This window comes from Scatophagus argus, chromosome 12 (assembly GCF_020382885.2).
Source record: "Scatophagus argus isolate fScaArg1 chromosome 12, fScaArg1.pri, whole genome shotgun sequence".
NCBI lineage: Eukaryota > Metazoa > Chordata > Actinopteri > Scatophagidae > Scatophagus > Scatophagus argus.
In genome coordinates, this window is record NC_058504.1 from 20,483,014 (window position 1) to 20,500,259 (window position 17,246).

At 41.7% G+C, this 17,246-nt stretch overlaps 1 protein-coding gene across 15 annotated transcripts in view; it reads left to right on the forward strand.

Annotated features, from left to right (window-relative positions):
* rapgef2b (Rap guanine nucleotide exchange factor 2b) overlaps nt 1-14,638 on the forward strand; it is a 97,282-nt gene extending 82,644 nt beyond the window's left edge. For 6 of the 15 annotated variants that reach the window (XM_046406937.1, XM_046406940.1, XM_046406947.1 and 3 more), the window contains 14 exons: nt 746-903; nt 1,262-1,276; nt 1,749-1,989; nt 2,278-2,661; nt 3,052-3,263; nt 3,737-3,860; nt 4,301-4,324; nt 5,668-5,891; nt 6,387-6,554; nt 6,924-7,073; nt 8,914-9,115; nt 9,203-9,726; nt 10,243-10,664; nt 11,886-14,638. In XM_046406937.1, coding sequence (XP_046262893.1) covers nt 746-903; nt 1,262-1,276; nt 1,749-1,989; nt 2,278-2,661; nt 3,052-3,263; nt 3,737-3,860; nt 4,301-4,324; nt 5,668-5,891; nt 6,387-6,554; nt 6,924-7,073; nt 8,914-9,115; nt 9,203-9,726; nt 10,243-10,616 — 2,800 coding nt within the window. In that variant the 3' untranslated portion in view covers nt 10,617-10,664; nt 11,886-14,638. Of the gene's footprint in view, nt 1-745; nt 904-1,261; nt 1,277-1,748; nt 1,994-2,277; nt 2,662-3,051; nt 3,264-3,736; nt 3,861-4,300; nt 4,325-5,667; nt 5,892-6,386; nt 6,555-6,923; nt 7,074-8,913; nt 9,116-9,202; nt 9,727-10,242; nt 10,665-11,885 lie in introns of those variants that run through there. The other 9 variants (XM_046406938.1, XM_046406942.1, XM_046406951.1 and 6 more) reach the window with 7 other exon arrangements.
* The last annotated feature ends 2,608 nt before the right edge of the window (nt 14,639-17,246 follow it).

The window sequence follows — 17,246 nt, forward strand, 5'->3', positions numbered from 1 at the left end:
TAATATCTGTATCCTAACTTAATTATCAAGAAAATAATTGTATGTGGATATAAAGGCTGGATAACATACCTTTCCGTGTTTACAGGTCTAAATGGCATTGAGAGTTAAATATTGTAGATTTATTCACCAGACTAGCAGACCTGTGATTGTTTAATATCAAAAGAATGGTAAAGACAAGACAGAAAATGTGACTGATTGGGCTGCTTCTCTCTATGCTTTCAAAACTCAAACACTCAGGTTTTGTTTCTTTTACATTGTATCATGCAACTGCTGATTAACATGAACCGAATGCATAATGTGATTGATTAAACAAACACATGCTGGACTGATTTAGACAGATATTACTGATGCCCTTGCAGCTCATTGCTGATAATGAATGCAAAACAATAACTGTGATCATAGTCAGAGAACACGGATAAATTACAAATTCACAGCAAGTTTGTCAAACATTTCAGTTGTGCCAAAGCTGACTTTTTCTAACTAGCTCCTGAGGACAGTAGTATTCTAGTCATCTATCACCAGGTACAGATCTCAAATTGATATGTCGGCTCACTGACCCAAATGTGAACCTGTCACAGCTTCAGTCATCCATTATTAAGTGTAAAGTGTGGGTCTTTTTTTGCAGAATATGGGTGATGAACGGCACAGCCATTCTGCCGCCTTACCAACACTAATATCGCCCCCTGCTTTTTGTGGACAGAACTGCTATCACACCCTTCCCCTATTCTCCCTCTTGTCTCCATAGTGACGTTTGCGTGGGCCAATCGCAGGACGACAGCATTGTGGGAATGAAGCAGTCCAAACAGATCCCACCACCTTTGCCCGTTAGTGGAAACCTGTCGTCGTCAAACCCAGACCTTCTGCAGTCTCACCACCGCATCCTCGACTTCAACAACCAGCCTGGTGTGTATTTAATTATAGTTAAAGCTCACATACCATTAATAACTTTTCACTTGTTTTTAGAAATTGACATTTCAGTATCAACTAATTCCTAAAACTAAACCAATACAAAATAAATTCAACTGCGAAACCAGTTGACAAAGCAATCTCAAGGTCTGATTAGTAGCTTTCAGTCATATCACATGAACTTCATCAGCAGATGAAGAGCATACAATCAGAGATATTAGCTGCCTAAACAGTGACAAATTTCTCATCTCACAATATATACTGTATGGTCCGCTATAAATTTTTGTTGTAGAAATATGATTTATATTTCTTTATATTAACTCCTGCATGTCACATGTTGTTTGTGCTCTTTCAGTCCCAGTCATACTGAGTGAGTATCTTATCTCCCTGTGATTCTGCTTGTCCTCGAACAGTCAGGTCTTTGTCAGTGCTGTCAGGCCAAACATAACATAAACTCAGTTAATCTGCATTCGTGCTTGTGAGCACTAATTGAGTAAAGCTAACAGCATTACACTGACTGCTGACCTTTACGTTTTCAGTGGGCACATGGGTGTTGATTTTGTAATGGAGATTGTGGGTCATATGATCTGTGGGGTTGTGTTTCTGATCAAAGTAATTGATAATCACATTGACAATCACATCACATCCCAAAGATGCTGGTGTCTTTTTGCTCCGAGGGAATGCTGGGAAGGTGGAATGGCCCTTGATAAACTTTTGAAAGCAAACTGCAAAAAATGCAATTGCTGTTGCTTGCATAATGAGATTCAAGGAGGTCATACCTCACAATGAAAACCATTCTGGTAAGGAAGTTTTTATCCTCATTATGTGTTTTGCATCCCCAGACATGTCGGACCAGGTATTACGAGTCTTCAAGGCAGACCAACAGTCTCGATACATCATGATTGGGAAGGACACAACGGCTAAGGAAGTGGTGGCCCAGGCTGTCAGGGAGTTTGCCCTTACTGCAGCAGCGGATGCTTATTCACTATGTGAAGTATCTGTCACACCGGAGGGCGTCATCAAACAGAGGCGGCTACCAGACCAGCTGTCTAAACTAGCCGACAGGATTCAACTGAGTGGCAGGTAAAGACATGTCTCATTGGATGTTTGGTTTTTTTTGTTTGTTTGTTTGTTTTTTCAGTCAACAGTTCTTTTCATCATTGAAGACATTGAAACTGCTTTTCGGTTTAAAATTATATCAGATAGAGAAAAAAGTAAATCCTCACATAAGGGTAGCTGTAATTAGTTGATGCTGTTGTTGTAATTTGTTATTTGTTAGCAAGAGCTAATTTACACTTAACTGACTCTGTTGCTTGATTGATTCATCTTTCAACACTAGAAAAACCCTCACACATTCTCCTCTATCATTAGATACTACCTAAAGAGCAACATGGAGACAGAGACGTTGTGTTCAGATGAAGATGCTCAGGACCTCCTGCGCGAAGGTCAGATCTCTTTGTTGCAGCTCAGCACAGTGGAGGTTGCCACTCAGCTCTCCATGCGGGCTTTTGAACTTTTCTGTGCCATCGAACCCACTGAATACATCGATGACCTGTTTAAGCTGCGCTCCAAAACGGGCTCGGCCAGCCTCAAGCGCTTTGAGGAGGCCATCAACCACGAGACCTTCTGGGTAGCCACAGAGGTGACTCGGGAGCCCAACCAGCTCAAACGCATGAAGACCATCAAACACTTCATCAAGATCGCCCTGCACTGCCGCGAGTGCAAGAACTTCAACTCCATGTTCGCCATCATCAGGTGGGACAGGGAATAATGAGTATACAGTGTCAGCCAAAATAATGTATACACACATCAGGAAAAGAAAAACATGCATAAATATTTAAAGTACTTCTATACATATAGATAACTCTTTCGAAGTTTGATCAAATTATGATAACACTGTGTACTGTTGTACGATATTTTTTCAACAGATGACATTACCCTTTTTCCTGATGTGTGTATATATTATTTTGCCTGACTCTGTATGTGTAGTAAATTGTGTCACTTTGGCTTTATAATAACTCATTTGTTGTTTTAGGTTTTAATTTAGTTTTTAGCTGTTGTTAAGCTAACTAATAAATGAAGTCAGATCTGCCATGAACTGGGACTGTTTTCCTTTGCCCATGCTTAATATGGTGCCACCCACAGTGGTCTGAACCTGGCTCCAGTCTCCAGACTGAGGGGAACATGGGAGAAACTACCTAGCAAATACGAGAAGCTGTTTGGGGACCTTCAGGACCTCTTCGACCCTTCAAGAAATATGGCCAAGTACAGGAATGTCCTGAACAATCAGAACCTTCAGCCACCAATCATCCCCTTGTTCCCCGTCATCAAGAAGGACCTCACCTTCCTACATGAAGGTAGATGACGTGAAATGAATGTGTCTAAATAAAACTGCGTACAGCTGATCCCTCCTCTGATATGGTTGTATTTTGTAAAGGTTACAGTGAGTTTACAAGAAAATCAGTTTCATATTTTATGATTCTCATAGCTATATGATAAATTCCATTATGTCACATTTTAGAAGTGATGCCAGTGGTTTTATTTACCGTTTCTGTCACTATCACTTATACTGCTTTGGCATTTTGACTCTAGTTAGCCAAACTGTGTAACAGAAAGATAAGTTGGAATACACTTAATAACATTTATGTCCCCCTTTTAACCCAACGATTAGTGGAGTAGACCATAATTTTGTTAGCGGTATAGCTGACCGGCTTTTGTAGTTGCTGCAGTTTGGTTTTGATGGAAGTCATTTATTTGCCATAGTAATTTTCTATGTTATAACATACAAATATCAGATTACATTCACTTTCTTTCTTCCCCTGTTTTTCAGGAAATGATTCTAAAGTGGATGGCTTGGTGAATTTTGAGAAGCTGAGGATGATTGCCAAAGAAATCCGCCATGTTGGTCGCATGGCCTCGGTCAACATGGACCCGGCCCTCATGTTCCGGACCAGGTACAGCACCTTTGCAAAAACAAAGCCGGACATATTAATAATGATCCTTCACCCTCTCTGTAGGACCAGTCAGCACTCCAATGACTAACCAAGCTCTGTGGGGTTAGCCAGTTCACATAGGTTCAGTTAAGATTTTTGCATCACGCTTTTCTGTCAAGCAGCTGTTCCTTCTGGCAACTGGTTCCCTTTACACATTGTTGGCATAAGATGTGCACAGTGCTCCTGTGAAAGTGTGTCTTTGTCTAATGATGTCACTTCTTAGTGGTGTTACCATTTGATTTCCTCTCCTCTGACTTTCACAACGAAAGTCTTTGGTGAAATTACTTCTCTTTGGTGATCTTGGTGGTCTTTCCTGTCCTAAGCTTTGTCTCCTTCTCTCTTTCTCTACTCATCCACCCTTTTCCCTCCACGCTTCTCTGTTCATGGCACCCACCCTCTAGGAAGAAGAAATGGAGAAGTTTAGGGTAAGTTTGGTGACCCTGCAAGCCTTTGCCCTCCCCAGACCATGGCCAGTTTTCTGCCACTTGGTGTGCTTCTTTTCTGAAACCTTGTTTCCATTAACCAGGTTGAGTTGAATCCGCCCACTAACACTGCCTGACCCTAACTGAAGGGCACTGAAAGACACAAAGGTCACTTATGCTAACATATTTCATATTCTGTAAACTTAACATGAAAACATAGCTGTTGTGCTGAGCAAATTTTTAAATTTAAAAATCTAACACGCATTTACTAAACAAACAGCAGATTAATAGTATTGATGCTGGATTCCAGTCTCACATTAGCAAATGTGACCTTTTATGTTGTTTACCTAACAATATGCATGCTGCTTCAGTTTCGGAATGTTCCTGTATTTCAGGTTTTATCTGTATCAAACCTCTAAATAGCCAGAGATTCTGGAAGTGAAGTTGTTGTTTTTTGTTTTTTTTTAAATCATACTTTGCATTCTTGTGGTAAAATGGGACATCATTGTGCGTACAACGTTTACTGAGGAACTGAATAGGACACACATGGGAGCACATTGGATTCACCAAAGAAAATTAGGAATTTTTTCTGGTTATCATGACCTCTGTACCTTGTAATTATGACTTAGCTCTTTGTAATTATGAGAAAACTTGGAAGCTTGGAATGATGAAAGTTTTCTTTTAATTATGCGATCTCAGCAACAACAATATGGGGTGCTAAATTATAATTCCAAGATTATTTTTTTTTCTTTAAATAAAATATGCATCCATATGTACATAGCAGAAAGTCTATATTTTGATAGTCAAGAGTATTTAAGAAGCAACTTTTAAGCTATCCATTTTGTGGAAATTAAAACTGATAAATATCTTTCCAAAACGTGACTCCTCATTGAGTAACTCTTACGCCTGCTATTTGTGTATGTTTTGACTGAGACCATGTGCAAGTAAAGCTTTTACTACTCCTCCTTCCAGCTCTGACTTAAGCCACAGAAATGTAAACTATGACCGTGCTACACTAGTAGAATTCCTCCTTTCTGCTCCCTTGTTGTTTTACAACAGCCATCATCCCTCACTCCCCCTCTGCTGCCTGGAATGTCTGGAATGTTTTGGAATTAAGAGAAATGCCTAAAGCTGCTCTCTGCATGTCAAAGTTTACATGCTGTTCTCCCCATGTAGACCTGTAATATTACCTGCATTGTTATACTTAAATATATGCTAATTTATACACGAAAGCGATATGTTAACAAGTATTTCTCTATTCTTTCTATTTGTGCGTCTCTGCAAATCTGTGCTCCTCTATGTGTTTATGTGCATGTTGCTGTGTGGGCGCCCGTGTGTGTGATCAGGTCCTTAAGCCAGGGTAGTGCCAATGCGGCAGTGCTCGACGTCACACAGACGGGCGGGCACAAGAAGCGGGTGCGACGCAGCTCCTTCCTGAATGCCAAAAAGCTTTACGAGGACGCCCAGATGGCCAGGAAGGTCAAACAATACTTGTCCAAACTCAGCTTGGAAACAAATGAGGAGAGTCTACAGACGCTCTCACTTCAGTGCGAACCCTCCATAAGTACATGTGAGTTTGTGACACACATAGACATAAAGGATTTAGGCATTTTTGTATTCTAATAGGGAATATGTATACAGTGTATAAGATAAACCCATACTGGCAGAAGAGCAATTCCATAAAGAATGTATTTATAATTAAAGGTTGAGTTCTTCTTTTTGTTTCAGTGCATGTTTCTCTTTAGTCACACTCCTTTTTTATAAACACTGGACCACTGGTGTGAGAAGGCACAGCACTCTTGCTTAAGGGCAGGGAATAAAAATTACTGATTTTTCTTTGTTAATGCCAACGCCACTTGCTGCTAATCCACTGATAGACCAAAGGACAAATGGTCAGAAAGACTCTTTAGGTCAGCAAACGCACAGTTTTGATGTCTGTAACAGCTTTGACTATCCATCATCAGTCATTTTCTTAGACTAGACAGCAAATTCATGCCTTCTCGTAAGTACTTTTACATACACATCTCAGTTTAAAGTCTAAGCAGACTTTTCTCACCCCCCTCAGTGCCCAAGAATGCCAGTGGGAAACGACCAGACACCTCACCAGTCGTGTCCAGAGCTGCCAGCCAACAGAGGGGCCAGTTGGCCAAGGGAAACCAGGCTCTCCAGGTCCCTGCTGTGGCCCTTTACCCATCCCGAAAGAAAGTGCCAGTCAAGGATCTGCCGCCTTTTGGTAAGATGAAGATGAAACTTCTTAAATTTGTACATATATATACTTTTAGTTATCGACTATCGACTGTAGATAATGTGCTGATAATTCTGTAGTTACAGAGTGAGGTTTCACTTGTCCCTTTGTAGGCAACCATTTCCTCGTTTTTCTTCCTCACTACCCTTATTTGCAGACAATAGAGTAAGCATTTCCTAGCTTCCCAGACAGTGCTGCCACCTAGAGGCTAAATAATAAATAAGCAAAATACAATAAAAAAACAAAACAAAACAAAAAATATCCAAGACAAAGACAAAGCATTTTAATATCCCAGCACCATCAGGGGAATGACACTCCCAAAGCTAATTCTGCTCATCCTTTCACAAATGTCCACAGGCACCAGTTCCCCTCAGTCTCTGAAGAAGATCCTGTCTCTGTCAGAGGAGGGGAACGAAAGACACCGGAGGCAACCAGAGGACACAGTGTCCAATGCCTCCTCCCAGCTCTCCTCCCCTCCCACCTCCCCCCAGAGCTCACCCAAGAAGGGTAAGCCAATAATCCACGCTCCCTCTCACACCATTCTCCAGGTTCCTTCCTTTTGTCATGATGCATCACATATGCCATCTGGTGGCAGCCAGCATGCTTTGCTTTAGGTTTCAGATACGGTGTTGTGTAAAAGTTTATTTCCTGCAAAGTAAGGCTCACCTTATTCACACCTAATTCTGTAACTTGAAGATTCTTGTAGATTAAAAAGTGAAAGATTATCTATAAAGTGTTGCAGGTGAAAGACAGCAGAATATGAATCTGAAAGAAAATTCTGAATTCATACTTTAGGGAGGACGACATGCACTAATAGGCACCAACACAATCTCAAAATCATTAAGATCTGTGTTTTAAGGATTTAGGATTTGTGTAACAGTTATGTTGCTGAGCAGCAGTCATCATAATTCATAATTTTACGTTGCATATTCTGCAAACCACAGCTGTTTTTGTTATTTTAATTTTTTACAGAAAAATTTAGCTTCAGTGGTCATTTTTGTTTGTTGTTCAGCCACGATGTCTGTCAGTGGTCGTAATGAAACAGCCCTCCTCCACACTGCTGTTAAGATAAGATAGGATAAGAACTTTACTGATCCCGCAGGAAATTGTTTTGCCAGGGTTGCTATACAAAGAGGCATGCAAAAGTAACAAGTAATCAAACATAATATAAAAATAACAGAGTAATATAAAAAAATAACAGAGTAAAAAATAATATGCGGAATAGCAGCAGATAAGGTGCGGATAAAATCTTAGTGTTTATTGTAGTGCAGAATAAATGCTAAATACACTTAACAGGCCTGCAGGTAAAAAGTCATATAACCCTCAGTTATTAAAATACACATTATACTATAAATAGTCAACAATGATTTCAACATTTTGTCCACATTGCTTCTGCAAAAACAGTGATTAATGGCCTTATTTGTTATTATTTAGTAAAGTTAGTATCAGAAAAAACTGGCTTGACTGTAGACTGCACGACTCTTTACAGAGAGGCGTCTGTTGTCATTACCACTCTGGAGCTGCTGTTCAAATTAACTTGGAACTTCCCGTGAGTCCCATGTGCCTCCCCACCGGCATGAGCTTTATCAGGTCACCTGTCAGTAGGAAGTCCTTATCGCTCTGCACTTGCTTACGTTACTCACGTTTGCGCCACATCTTTATAGTTGAAGCTTCCTTAAAGAATCATTTAAGCATGCATATGGACAGGATTGAAGCAGTCACTGAGGTGGTTGATGCTGATAGTGGCTGGGAAATATGACCGCCAGGCTATTAAACTATAGCTGAGCCACAGCAAATGCCACAATGACAGGCATGTCTAAATAAAAAATGTGTACTTACATGTGTCAGCAGTCAGCACCAGTGATTTCTCTATACTTTCTCTGGCTTAGTTGCGCAATCCCCAGTCCCTCCACAATTACAACATGAACTTTTCCGCGCTCTTCAGCATTGTGTTGAAACCATGAATCTTGTAGTAACTGCCATTTCAGTAAGAATCTAATGCTTCGTTCCTAAAGAGCTGCTCGGAAATGGCGCTTTTAAATTATCCCACACAATCTGTGTGTGATGACCTGTTTAAAAAGACAGACCGGAGATAAGATGTGTGAATTAAAGATTTATGATGTTGGTTAAAAAGAAGTTGACCCACCATAAGTTATTTTTATGTTTGAAGCTTGTTGCTACATGGCTGAGACCCACTCAGCAGGGGGTCACTTCAGAGTTTGTTTGTTTTTATTTTTATTTTTTGCTATTTAAAGGGACAAGCTTCACAAGACTTGAAGGATTAATTGAGTTGCTCATGCTAACGTGAACATCTTTTACAATCTTTTTCTCTTCATGTGTCCTCCAGGTTACAATCGAATGGGTGATGCCTACTCAGACTCGGGTCACAGTGAGATCTCCTCTCGCTCCAGCCTCGTCAGTAACTCCTCTTTCGACATGGCCCAGGAGGAGAGGAGACTTCGTCACTCTGGAGGAGTCGGGGAATCGCACATCGGCGGGCCGCGGCTGGAACGAAGAGCCACCACTGACCCTGACCAGTACAGCCTCGGGTAGGAACACTCAGGACTTTTTTGGTCGTTTAGTTTCTTGTGATTTCTTGTGAAGCTATCTAACTATCAGATTTTATCATATCACAGGTCATATTCGTCGATGCAGGACTGTCGCGGCATTTACACGGGCTGCCCTACTGTTCTCTCCTCACCCAGTTCAGAGGAGCTGACTCAGGATCAGGGTGATCGCGTTTCCCTCGATGCTGCAGACAGCGGCCGGGGCTCCTGGACCTCTTGCTCCTCTGGTTCACACGACAACATCCAAACCATGCAGCAAGGGCGTAGCTGGGAGACTCTGGCCTTCGGTGGAGGTGGAGGTGGCATCGGAGGGCTTCCTCCTGGTGGACCCGAGGCCTTATTAGGAGGGCCTGCTGCACTGTGGGCAGCCCAAGCCAGGGGCAGCTGGGCGTCCGCCAGCTCTTCCTCGTCCTCAGCTGCGTACTGGGGAGAGGACTCTGAGGGAGATACTGGCACCATTAAGAGGAGAGGAGGGAAGGACGTCAACGCCGACCCAGAAACCAGTAGCATCACATCCACGGGGTCAGAGGAGGCCAAGCAGCTCAGCCGGCCCTCTCCATCGCCTATCACCGCTGGGGGTAAAGGCCTCATTTGTGAGTGACTGCACTTCACAGAACTGTTTTAATTACTGTTGGGTCAAGTTTTTTAGGAAATGTATTTAGTTGTACTTGTTGTAGACAGAACATTTTCATCAAGAAAAGGAAAAACAGTTGCTGCACTTGGCCAACTTAATTTCCCTTCAAATCACAGCTAGTCATTTTTACACTTAAATTTTTATATGGATTTCTTTCTGCTACACTAAGCTAACCAGCTGCTGGTTTCAGCCTCATATTGAACATAGTGACAAAGCAAAGTATTATCCAAAATGTTGAGCTATTCTTTAATTGTAAGTGGTGAAAATTATACCTCTGGTGTGTCATGGTGGCCTGGGGGTTAAAGATGCTGGCTGTGTAACTGAAGCATTATTACCAATTAATTAATGAACAATTAATACCCAAAAAAGGAAAACGCTGCCTCTAAAAACACAGCAGCTAAATTTTATCCTGCAAGTTTTTCCATGCGCCTTCATCATCTTCATCAGCATCGTCATTTGTTTTGTGTCCCATCAGCACGCAAAGAGAGCCGTTATCGTGAGCCTCCCCCAACTCCCCCTGGCTACACTGCCCTGACCATCTCCGACCTTGCTGAAGGGCAGCACCCGGCCCCGCCTGTTCCCACGTCTGCACCAACCCACACGGGCCGTCGGCCACCGGACTACACAACGGCTCTGCAGCGCTCGCGTATGGTCACCCAGTCGCCTGACTCCCACCAGGCCCACCAGGGGGGCAAACAGCGGGCGGGCGGCCTTCACCGCACACGCTCTCCGGCAGAGGAGCAAGAGGCTGAGGAGGAAGAGGAGGGTGAGTCCTTGTCTTCCAAACTAATCGCTCTGAGGAAGCCAAAGCCAGTGGTACAGCACACACCAGAGACTCCCAGACCATGAGAGTGTGTGTACGGGGGTTAACAGGCAGGGCCCCTCTCCCCAAGGCAGGTAAAAACTAATTTATCAGGTTGCCCCCTCCCCTTCTCTCCACTCCAATGAACCTGCATGCGAACGGGAACACACACACTTGGACTGAGCCCATTCCTTTCCACAGCACCAGTAGGATTGGTCCCACACCAAATTACAGTTCTCCAAAAAAAAAAAAAAAAGTATTATTCTTTCGTTTAGTATTAATGATTTGGGAATTGTTCATTTGGAGTGGGACACTCACCTTTTAACCCACAATATGTCATCATGCATGAGTCATACTGGCTGGACCAGACACTCACCACCACACTGCTCTTCTCTTTCACCGTCTCACACACTGTGCTGAATAGCATCCATCAGTGGGCACAGTGCTGTTAGGATCCTCTCACCCATGCAATCAAACTCAGTGCCTGAAAACATGCACCTCCATCCTCTTGCGCCGGCACGCACCTGACTCACCTACAGGGACGAATTCTGTGTCATTGTAGCTGTGCTTTTTTTAAACTTTCAAAGGTTTTTCAAATTCTGTTCAAGCCATTGGTTTCCACATTAATAAACATTGCTGTTTATTTAGTTTACAAGCTAGGAGGTTTTAGAACATACTGTATCCACCAGGCAGCCTTTGATTTCTGTGCATTTCAGTACAAGATGAAAATCAAATCAAAACAGACTTATAATTTGCTTGAGAGAGTTAAAAACACCACTGGGAACATTTTGTCATATTGTTTGCAAATAAGACAAGACAGATACTAGTACATGTCCTGAACTTTAACAGAGTAAATTTACAGCTGCAAAGCCCTGAGTGTAACGACCTGCAGACATGTGCTCAATATGTTTGGCAAAAACAAAAAAAAATGTCTGCAGATCAACTCAAACTCCATTGCTAATTTGGCTGCTTAAGAATAGATGTTCCAGTCTAAATCAAATGGACAGGAACACAACACATCAGCATGTGGATTCTCAGGTTGCTGACAGTTCATTTCCATGTCATGGTGTCATGAATGGAAGGCAGGAATTCAGTCAGAGAAATGATTTCCTACTGTGGGAACATGTTTGCCATGTATATGTGATTGCTGGTTTGTAACCCTGTTGGAAGGCAGGTTTTCATTCTAACCAAACAACACTGCAGCTGCTCTATAGTTTTCAGCTGTCACTCAAATAAAACACTTGGAAAAGAAAAAGCTTTTTATATGGGGTGTCCACATGCGTTGTAATCTTTCACTGTCTCTGGTCTTTTCACAGAGGATGAACAGGTGTCAGCGGTCTGAGAGACAACAGTGGACATCCTTTTTGCAGTAACTTGAAGTCCCCCTGGTTTGGGGTGGGCAGGATTAAAGACACTGACAGACAGACAGACCAATGGACTCATCATCAGTTACGTACGTGCCTGCCTCCTCCACTTGGCTCTCCCTCCTGAAAGGTGGATTCCTCTGCTCGTCTCCCTCCCCTGCCTTAAAGCATCATCAGGGGTGCAATGACCCTGCATGCAAAAACAATACTGTGAAGAAGAGACGGAGAGAAGGTCAAAGACGATGACAAAATACCCGGCACTTTGGGGGGAAAAAAAGAAAAAAAGACTACAGGATGGTAACCGGTGCCGAGAGGGGTTTTGACCTGGTCTCACACACACACGCACACACATACACACACAAACCCACATATATGTTGCTGTTATAAGCGGGAGCGGCTCCTTCAAGACCGGCCCCCACCCATTGACAAAACCCCCAAACCCACCTGTTAACGCAACAGCATCATGACGTGTTGAGCTTCATCTGCACTTTGTCATTTTCTACTTTCTAAAAAAAAACACAGAACAAAGAAAAACAAGAAAAGAGACTATTGTTTGAAGACAGAGAGAAACAACGGTTGACTTGACTCTTAATCTTCCCACTAGATTTCTTTTTTTTATATATATATATATATAAATATTCTTTGACTGATTGCACTCTGGGGGCCGAAAAGAGAAGTCAGCCCGTTTTTCTGCCTGGACTGAAACAACCCATCTGTTGTTGAGTGTTTGAACTTAAATCCAGTATTATCTCATGTTTCACATGTGAAAACTTATCAAGTGTTTAAATCAAAGCTAGGAGGAGAGCCCAGTAGGGAGAACCTACATGCACAGTGTACTGACACACACACACACACACACACACACACACACATAGTGTACATTTTATGTACCAGTACATACACAAAAACAGAATTTATTTCTACGAATAGCACTTTCAGCACAATCCTAGATGTTACCAGACATTTGGCCTGGACACCAGGGTATGAGTAAACCATATCTTCTGTCATGCCACCTCGAAGCTCGTCTGGTTATATCAAAATCTTTTCATCATCCTGTTGCTTGCTGTTACATAGACAGTACGATGTTGTGTAACCGACCTGTAGGTGATATCAAAAGCACAGAGCTGATTGACCGCCCACTGAAAACTGAGCGAACACATCGGACTCCATCACGTTGTTGCATCCAAGGAACGCAAGGAATCTAAATTACTAAGCGCAGCTGCGGCAGTGAAGACGAAATCCTGGAGATTCACCCTTTTTTTGTCCAAATTAAAAGCTGATGTCAGCTGGTATGGACGCTGGAACTGTTATAATCAGATGGGAATTCATGAGTCAAACTGTGAGCAGTAAGCCAACACTTACTGACCGAGGATGGTAATCATCAGCGCATTTAAGAAGCTGCCAATGTGTAAAATGTGAGTGCGCTCCGAACTGGCTGCCCTTCACAAATGATCTTGTACGGAGTCTTGTAATACCCATATCTTCCTTCAAAGTAAAAGTATCCAGATTTGGCTTTTTTTCCCCCAACCTGAACATATGCCACATTTTGTGAATGTCCAAAGCGCCTTACGATACCATGATCGCATACATTTCTCAACATGGTTGTTCGGATCACAAATCACCTTGTTTCAAGAGCAGTCTTGACTCAAGCAATAGTGGAGTGAAATGCCTTATTCAGGATACTTCCCCGTGCTTTTTTTAATACCTTAAGACTCAGTACAAGATAAGGCCGAACATTTTCTTTCTGTTTTGTTGTCCCATGGCTTCAGGCGGCGACATCAGACTTGCTGTGGCTGTTACCATGTTACAGTGTGGTAGATGTTATTGTCTCCACACGGAGCGACCCTGCCCCTCTCCCTCTGCTGTTGTGCTAATAGGTTCATCCTCAGAAACTCTTCTTCCCTGTTACAGACATCAGCTCAGTGGATGCTGTATGTATATTGCTTACTCCTGCGTCCAGTTTTCCACCTTATCTTGCCATCAATGGAAGCAAATGAAGATTTCCAATATTTTTTTTTCCTTGTCTCCGGTGGGGAAGTTGACATATGAAGAAATTGTTTTGTTTTTGTTTTTTGTTTTTCAAGGCTGCCAATCAGAACGATTAGAATTGTGAAAAGTACCTTTTTGTTTTCTTCTATCACTGAGTCGCACTGATCACATTGATCAGTCTTGGAAACTACAGACTGAGAAAAAGATGAATGAGTGCAGTGTTTTCCACTGTGACGACACACTAATAATTTCCTGGGTTTCTTTTGTTATTGTACTTTTTTTTTGTAATGTCTGCAGATAGATTGTTAATAATTTGTTTGTAATACAGTGGTGACATGCATCATTCACTTTCATCCAACTCTGAAGATAATGTGCATATTAGCGGGCCGAGTCCTATTTCGAAAAACAAAAAGTTGCACAAAAAATGTACAAGCGTAAAGATAAGTGTAGTAGGTAGAACTGCTACTCAGTTTGATGTGTGATGTCAGTGAGAAATGTACATTTAGCTGGTGATGACCTTCTTTTCTTCATTCTTTCTTGTACTACTTTGACCTGTATGTCTTTTAAAAAGACAATTGGTGGAGTATCAGTTGTTTTTGTATTTTTAATACAATAATTGTAAATATTGGTTATATTTTTGTTCAAATGTACTGTTTATGCCTCAACATCCAGTTTATATGAAGCTGGGAATCAATAAATACTGCATAAAGAATCAACATCTAGGTTTAAATGCACTTATTCATTTCTGCTGCATTTCGATGTCTTTATTTTACAATTTCGTTATTCCTTCAGAGGATTTTTGCCCCCCCAGAATACCGTCTAGTGTTTGCACAAGTCATGGAAGCAACTTGAAAAGTGTAACTCTCATACTTTTCTATCTGACCGCAGTGTGTCAGAATTAATAAAAAAAGAGAGATATTAAAGTCTCCTCTTGCTTTTATTTACTTGTTTTGTATTGTCTTGTTATCCAGAGCTGTGAGAATAGAACAAGCTCCAACTCTAATTTAGTCATTTTTTGATTTGTTTCTTGTAGCAGCAGTTTGATTTTATTACAGAGTGCTGCATCTCCCACTCACTTTCCACCTCAGACCCATAATAAGAAAAAATGATTACACTGGGATACGTGCTGTTATAGTTATTTCTCCTGCAGTTAAAACATTTAATTTTTTTGCCTCATTTTTCTCCATAATTGCTGGGATTGACTTATATTTTTCATAACTTACTGGAAGATTAATATACTATGAATAAAACAAAAGAGAAACATTTCCATTTATCACATTAAACAAAAAAAAATGTAATTCAAAATGACCAAAGAGTCTGCTGGCTATATAACAGGCACACTGAGGTAATGAAATGATTAAATGACTTGATGTTTTTTCTTGGAAAATGACTTTTTGATCATAAATCTGTGTTCTACATGGATAATGGGTCGTTTTTCAAAAGGGACATGCAGTATAGTTTACCACAAGAGTGTGCTGTTTTCCTACAGCATCTGAACTACTGCATGCAGTGTGCAAGTTTCTGAAAAATACATTTATTATAATGTATACAGATCATGTTGAATTGGTTCTAATACATTGCTTAAAATGGTGACTAATTGTGTTCTTTCATTAAAAAAAAAGTTCATTGTGAGCCCAATCTCATATTAAAGAATGACTTTTTAATCCAAAGTGTTAACACCCTCGTTAGTCAGTCATTAGTGTGTCAGCTTCCCGTTTGTCAGCGAGCGGCGTCAGAGGCGTCGATGTCCAACCTCGTACAGTTTGGCATTCTGACTGTAGCTTTGTTGTGATAGCAGACACCATCTCACAGCTCGACACCCTTCATGAATAATGCATGTTAGATGGACCTGGTTCCCCTCTATCACAGAGCCGAGGGCCCCAATTTGTCACACTCGCTAAAAAATGATACACAGTGCGGCTATGAGAGATGAGGAGCTGCCTTCACAACATACACACACACACACACACACACACACACACGCACACAAACTTTCAACCTAGTAAATAAAAGGTAAAAATATCTGTTTCATCGGCTCCATTTCTGTTTCCATCCTCAGTCTGTCACATACTCAGAGAGGAGGAAGCGGGATTTTCAATACAGGAGTGTTTTTTGGAGTGATAATGCTGAAAATTTGTGCCAATATTCGGCATTTTTGTAAATTTGTCAAAACAGCTAGGGTTTTATGTGTTTCATAACAGCTTGAACAGCTTTAAGAATGAAGAGGAAAATCCCTGGTGCAACATTTAGCTCCAGAGGCTGCGAAACTTGAACTGAATGAAAATTTGATTTGATTTGATGTTTGCTGATTTATGTGTTATATCTTGTGTTGTAGACCCACCAGGAGAAAATGAAGAGATATTCCTTGCAAGCAATGTAGTTCCATCTACCAGGAAACCATTCACTTATTTTTAGCTTCTTCCATTCAGTCGAAAACTTAGGACTTAATTATAACAGGCTGCAGGGTGTTGATTTCTCATCATTCAAGAAAAACAAATGACAACCACAGAAAGAAAATTATGACATTAAAATACCTCTCTCTCTCTCTCTCTCTCTCTCTCTATATATATATATATATATATATATATATATATTCAAATTTCCCCTCAAAACAAATGGAGGCACAGCCCTAACGCTGACAAATCATGTTTTCATTGTGATTAAGTATCTGAAGAAGAAAAACATTCTCACTGCAGTCGCCTGCATTAAAAAGATAACTGTGACTGACGCGAGGATGAATGTGGAACCAAAAACAACAAAAATTTACCCCAAGCACCGCTGCTGCGTGAAATTAAAGAGGAAACACTGCTGTAATCTGTGTCCGACAGTAAAACCACCCCCCTGACTGCAGTTAGAGGCGATGTGTTTACAGCTCACTTGGCCCTTTGACTGTGCTGTGCCCTCAGAGGCACCAGGGGGCACCCTTCACCATGAAATGCTGCCAGATGGACCTGTCCAGTCTTTCCCTGGGCAATGGGCCTTATCAAGGGGTAGCAGGCAGCCAATGGTCCTCTGTAGATAGCCGGGTGGTTATGTGTGTGAAGCCAAGCCCAGAGTTGTCGACCGTGCTCAATCGAGGCAGCCGTGGGTCATATTATGGGACTGTCTGGATTCCTTTCATGGTAAATTGGATGAAGGCGGCAGCACTAGAGCTGAGGGGAGTGGAGATGTCATAGCGTTCACTGGCCTGTGTCTGGACTCCAAGGGGCGACACAGGCCCGAGCAGACAATTCAGTTAAAAGCTGTCAGAGTCAAAGAATTGAGAAAAAGAAAGATTAATAAAAGCCATATAGCTCCTCTGCTCAGGTGCTTCGCTGTGGTAAA